Source organism: Poecilia reticulata, linkage group LG2, assembly GCF_000633615.1.
Source record: "Poecilia reticulata strain Guanapo linkage group LG2, Guppy_female_1.0+MT, whole genome shotgun sequence".
NCBI lineage: Eukaryota > Metazoa > Chordata > Actinopteri > Cyprinodontiformes > Poeciliidae > Poecilia > Poecilia reticulata.
The window spans coordinates 44,646,816-44,652,550 of NC_024332.1; the positions used below are offsets into that span (position 1 = coordinate 44,646,816).

The following is a 5,735-nucleotide window of genomic DNA, read 5'->3' on the forward strand; positions in this document are numbered from 1 at the left end:
CCCGCCCTGCTGAACTGCAAGATGCACTTCGACGGCAGGAAGTGCCGCCTGCTGCTCAACTCCGTCCACGAGGACGACAGCGGGACGTACACCTGCAAGCTCAGCACCGCCAAAGGTTCGGACCCGGAGAATGTGAGRCGCAAGATGGCCGACGCCGACGTCACCTAATCGCTGTTATTGGTTTCCACTTTCAGAGGAAGTGACGTCAAGCGGGAAACTCAAAGTGATTCCGTCACTRGAGCCTCTGTTCACTCGGAAGTTGGACGTTCTGGAAGTGATTGAGGGTCGAAACGCTCGATTCGACTGCAAAGTGAGCGGGACGCCGCCGCCGAAAGTCCTCTGGAGCCACTTTGGTACAAACACACTACAAACCTACTAACCTGAGTGCAGGCGGCCACCCGCCTTCTTCAAATCTAACTAAATGTCCATCAAACGTTTGTGCMGCAAAAGTTTCSATTTGTGCCGCAATCGTTTTAAGGATATTAATAAGTATTTTCTTGGTCGTCATCAGTATCTYCAAAGCAAAAGCAGCACAAACATAGTTGAGTTGATTCACACCAAATTTGATTTTGTAAATGTGAAACTTTTTTAATATTTTAAAATGATTGCAGCACAAACGAAATTTTTTGGTGCACAAACATTCAACACTAATTTTATCTGATTAGAAGAAGCTGCTTGACCTTTGATGACCTTTGGAAATATTTATTAGGATCATTAAAATGATGGCGCCACAAACAAACATTTTTGCAGCAATTTGAAACTTTTTTTTTTATATGAAAAATTTCTCTGGAAACATTTATTAATATCTTTAATAGCGGYACAAACAAAAGTTTTACAAGAAAATCCTGAAGGAAAACTACATAACTTGGGTTAAGCATGTAAAAAATGTAAGTTTCTGTGTGACCTAGTCAAAGTCCATTCTTAAATCTGATTGGGGAAACCCAGTGTCTGATAAACAGTTTCTTGATCTGGAACATTTAAGTTTGACAAAAGAAGCAGAAACRGGTCATGAGATCTTTCTCTGCCTCTCCTCTTCAGACCAGCCGCTCGTCGAAAGCGAAGACGTCAGGATGGTCCAGGAGGGCGGCCGCCATTCTCTCATTATTTCCCACGTGACGAGTGACGAYGAAGGTTTTTACACCATCAGAGCCCGAAACGCTCACGGAGAAGCCGAGAACTCTGCTGAGCTGTACATCCAGGAGCCGCGGCCGGCCATCTCCTCTCAGATGTAGGAAGGTGTTATTCACCTGGAACTCGTAAAGCCGTGGTGACAGATTYCTCYCTGAGCCGCGYCTCTCTTCCCTCTCAGGGCCAAACTGGAGAAGATGCCGTCCATCCCAGAGGAGCCCGAGGTCCCGGAGAACGAGGTGGAGCGCTTCACCATGCCCGACTTCATCAAGCCTCTCTTCGACCTGGATGTGATCGAGGGGAAGGAGGCGGTGCTGAAGTGCAAAGTGGCCGGTTTGCCGTACCCGACCATCGCCTGGTTCCATAACGGCCGGAGGATAGAGAGCACCGAGGACAGGAAGATGACGCAGTGTAGGCGGAGCCACGCCAACGCTTTGCTGCTTTGGCTACACCTGCACTCACATCTCACTCACRTGTTCCWGTGAGATTGGATGAAAGCTCTCAGTTGGGACATTGACTAGGCCATTTTAACACATGAACAGGCATTTCTCTGAACTGTTGGATTTTTACTGATGGAAGTTGAAGCGCCGTCACAGTTTCAAATCTCCTGCAGTYACCAGTCGTGGACTCTAAACGTTACCTAAARTAAAAATCATAAACATTCATTCTGATAACGTTGAACCAATATAGCTAAATGGCATTTAGCAGAAGCTAATGCGCTAATTTCAAACATGTTGATGCACWCAATGTGTTGTCACAAACAGCCTAGTTAATTTCTTTAACGGAAATGTATCCATAAAACTTCATTTTGGGGAAGCTAAGTGCGCTAAACATTTTCAAAGTTAGCAAACGCTCCAAAGCGCTAAACGACGGCTATTAGCACATTAGCAGATTAGCGGAAGTGTGCAAACTGTAACARGTTTCCCACCAGGAACGTCGTGTTTTTAGCTCCATTCGACTCCAACCAGCTTCTCTGTCCGTCCTGAAGAAAAGTCTCCCCTCAGCATGATACCGACGTCACCATGTTTTATGTGATGATGGTTTCTCAGGGTGATTTGCAGTGATGTCTACCATGTGACMCAACAYGTTACATCGACARGAAAAATTWAATTAGAGGAAGCGAAACGTTTTCAAAGTTAGCAAAARCGGTTAGCAATAGATTAGTTCTRCTATTAGAGCGCMGGYGGATTAGTGGAAGTGAGCCCACCACTGCTGCCGTAATCTCAGGACTSGTCCATCGGGATGATCGTATATTTTGTTCAAGAATCCTTCCAACAAAATCTAGACCGACGTCTAAGAGCTGCTTGTTCTTCTGTCTGCAGTCCGTGACGTCCACAGCCTGGTCATCCGCTCTGTGTGTCACGCTCATGGTGGCGTTTATAAGAGCGTCATCGCCAACAAGGTGGGAAAGGCCACCTGCTATGCACATCTCTATGTTACAGGTAATTTTACCTTTGTTTTCAGATTAAATTTCTCCATATGGTCTTCATCTGTAGTTCCTCTGGCTTTCTGAAGGCTTGTCCAGTCCTGGTGCCTCAGCAGAGAACCAACAAACCAAAGCCACCAGTGTTTTAGCATCTGGACCTTCAGAGCGCCCTGAGAATAACTGATCAAGACCTCTTCAGACACTATAGATCCATGCAGGGTTCCTTTATAATCACAAGAATTTTGGAAAAGTTTAGAATGTAAATATTTATCTGCTGTGGAAAGGTTGGAGAATACATTTCTCCATTCTCTAAAGCTCCATCCACCCCTTCCTCTTGGACACTGTGGAAATGTTTGAATTCATTGGAAACTTTTGCATTAATTTTGCATTGATGGTGGAAAATCTGGAGTTTTGACATGAACAATRCGTGGGAACTCTTCATGCCTCCTCCAACACACTGTCTCCAACAGATATTCTTCCTGATCCTCCTGATGGTACTCCAGTGATTGAGTCCATCACCGGAAAAACCATCACTTTGAGCTGGAAGAAACCCAGAAGGTTGGACCCTTCCATTGGTACGTAGGACCGTTAAGGACATGCCTTCAGACCAGTGGACACAGATTCAACCCCTGACTTATGGTGTTGAATCTGGAGAGGATGGAGTTCAGTGAGGTCTTGATCTCTTCCAGATCCCAACTCCCTGATGTATGCCATCCAGCAGCAAGCACTCGGCTCCATCCAGTGGATCATCATCGCCTCTGGTCTGAAAGAAACCACCTACATCATCAGCACCCTCTCCAAAGGCGTCCGCTACGCATTCAGGGTCCTGACCATCACCTCCAAAGCCTTCAGCAAACCCTCCCCGGCCACCGATCCGGTCCAGCTCCTGGACAGAGGTGAAGTCCGGTCTGGTAATCCATCAGTGGGCTGTMGTGGGTTATTAAATGCTCTGTGTGGTTTCGTTTAAGGTCCGTACCTTCAGGAGGCYCCAGTGATCATCGATAAACCAGACATTGTGTATGTGATTGAAAACCAGTCAGTCACAATCTCCATCACTCTGAATCATGTCAACACCGCAGTCACCTGGAAGAGGTACTGATTTATCTACACGTTTTATGTTCAGATGGAAGGAAAGATATTTATCGGGTTAACAGATTTACAGAGGAAAATTATTTGATACATCGCAGATTTCTCGTTTCCCCACTTCCAAACAACGGTATGTAATTTTCCTCATAGAGACAGAATCCAATAGAAGAATATCGTACRCCACTTTTTGTCCCCTAATGAACTGTTCTTTGGGAATGTTTGCCTGCAAAGTAGGCAAGAAGACTCCCCTTACGGAGGAGAGGAAGGATAGGGCAAAGAGGGCACATATGGCAGATAGGGCGATAACCCCTATCTGCAATAATCACCTTCCGTCAATAAAGAACCTTCWCCATGGTTGTTGTTTTATCGGTTCCACTTTTACCTGATTTGTCTCAGGTCCTGTGCGGTTCCTCCCCAATTTTTGGAAYCGCCTCAGTGGTGGCACAAGCTATTTCTCGCTGGATATTCGCACAGGACATTTGATTGGGTTGTATTCGTTGATTGGCCCGTGGGTTCCTGCTCAAACAACATCTCAACCAATCTGTGACGAGACGTTGAGCTGAAAATCAATAATTCCATGGTCAAACCTTGAGGTCCAAACCTTTTTATCAGTGTGGTAGAAGAATGCCACAAATTGAGCTGGCTTGCCTCGTCTGCCAATGGAGACACTCCCAACCTGGCTATATCCAAACCAACATTATCCGGCTACAGGGAGGCCTGACGGTGGAAAAAGGGCTTAAGATCACCGAAGACGGGTCTCGGGTCGCGACTGGATCTTCCAGCACGACATCAACCTGAAACCCCCAGCCAGGGCAACTAAGGAGAGGCTCCCTCCAGAGGAAGTATTTYATGCTCTGCAGTGGCCAAGCCAGTCTCCAGATGGGAACCCAATAGAAAGTTGGCCAGTGAAAACCCCAAACCCTGAAAGATGTTTGGAAACCTGGTCAAGAACTATAGAGAGTGCCTGACCTCTGTACTTATCAAGGTTTCTGGACCAAACTTTTCTGTTTCCATTGGGTGAAATWCATGCAATTRATTATTTAAGAAAAATCATAGAATAAAAGTTTCTATATTTCCGTCTCTCACAGTTGAGGGGTAATGAAAATTACAAACCTCTCCATTGGTGAAGCTTATTTTGAGGYTTGAGTCTCTCAAGCTGATGTAAAACCAACTTGTCTCCAGGAAAGGAGCAACTCTGACCAACAAGCCCGGCCTGTATGAGATGGCCATGCCGGACGACGACCAGCACACGCTGAAGCTGCTGAAGGTGAAGAGTTCGGACGTCGGTGAGATGAGCTTTGTGGCCACCAATGAGTTYGGAAGYGACAGCTGCAGCTTCAGCGTGGAGACGGCCGGTAGGGAAGACGCCCCTCTGTCCCTCCRTCCGTCTGCAGGCTTWTAACGGAAACTCTGTCCACAGCGCCGCCGACATTCGAGACGATCATGGAAGACCTGGACGTCTGTTCYGGGGAGACACCTCGCTTTGCTGTGGTCGTGGAGGGCAAACCTGTCCCTGACATCCTCTGGTTCAAGGTGCTAACGCCAAGTTATTCATGGAAACTTTCCCTTTAGGGGATTTCTCATAGGTAGGAAAGCTAAAATGTCTCTACGCGACGCTGCTTGATGTGCTACTGGTTGCTAAGCAGCCGGTTGAGGAGCTACGTTTGTTCTCCTTGGTGCTGATTGGCTGAGCACACAGAGCAAAAATAAGGAAACTGTAGATGTTAGCTGTAGCGCTAAGACGGTTTCCATATTAATAATGTAAATTAGGATATATTTGGTAAAATTAGCAATATTTAAGTCTCAAATATTTGCAGATTTCAGCTGTTTGTGAGCATTTCTGTTACACTTTATAATGTAATTATTTATCTATTTGGAAAACACACGAACCTTGATTATGGTTTAAATTGAGTAGTGGTGGCATCGTGATTTTTATTGATTTATAACCATTTATGGATCTAGACTTTCAAAATAAAAGAATCGTAGAAGTTGTCTGGTGGTAATCAGTGTTACATTTTCTGGATCTGCACATTGTGCAGTTTGGTGTTTATCCACTTCTGAAGTATCTCAGTCATTTCAATGTGACTCACAAACA

General features: G+C 45.7%; 1 protein-coding gene across 1 annotated transcript in view; it reads left to right on the forward strand.

Annotated features, from left to right (window-relative positions):
* The window catches only part of spegb (striated muscle enriched protein kinase b), a gene marked incomplete at its 5' end in the record, with an annotated part of 45,243 nt that overhangs the window by 19,198 nt on the left and 20,310 nt on the right, over positions 1-5,735 (forward strand). Inside the window, 10 exons of the mRNA XM_017309452.1 lie at positions 3-115; positions 195-353; positions 1,039-1,228; positions 1,310-1,539; positions 2,451-2,570; positions 3,025-3,129; positions 3,244-3,450; positions 3,523-3,646; positions 4,823-4,995; positions 5,061-5,202. Of these exons, the coding sequence (XP_017164941.1) occupies positions 3-115; positions 195-353; positions 1,039-1,228; positions 1,310-1,539; positions 2,451-2,570; positions 3,025-3,129; positions 3,244-3,450; positions 3,523-3,646; positions 4,823-4,995; positions 5,061-5,202 (1,563 nt within the window). The remainder of the gene's footprint in view (positions 1-2; positions 116-194; positions 354-1,038; positions 1,229-1,309; positions 1,540-2,450; positions 2,571-3,024; positions 3,130-3,243; positions 3,451-3,522; positions 3,647-4,822; positions 4,996-5,060; positions 5,203-5,735) is intronic.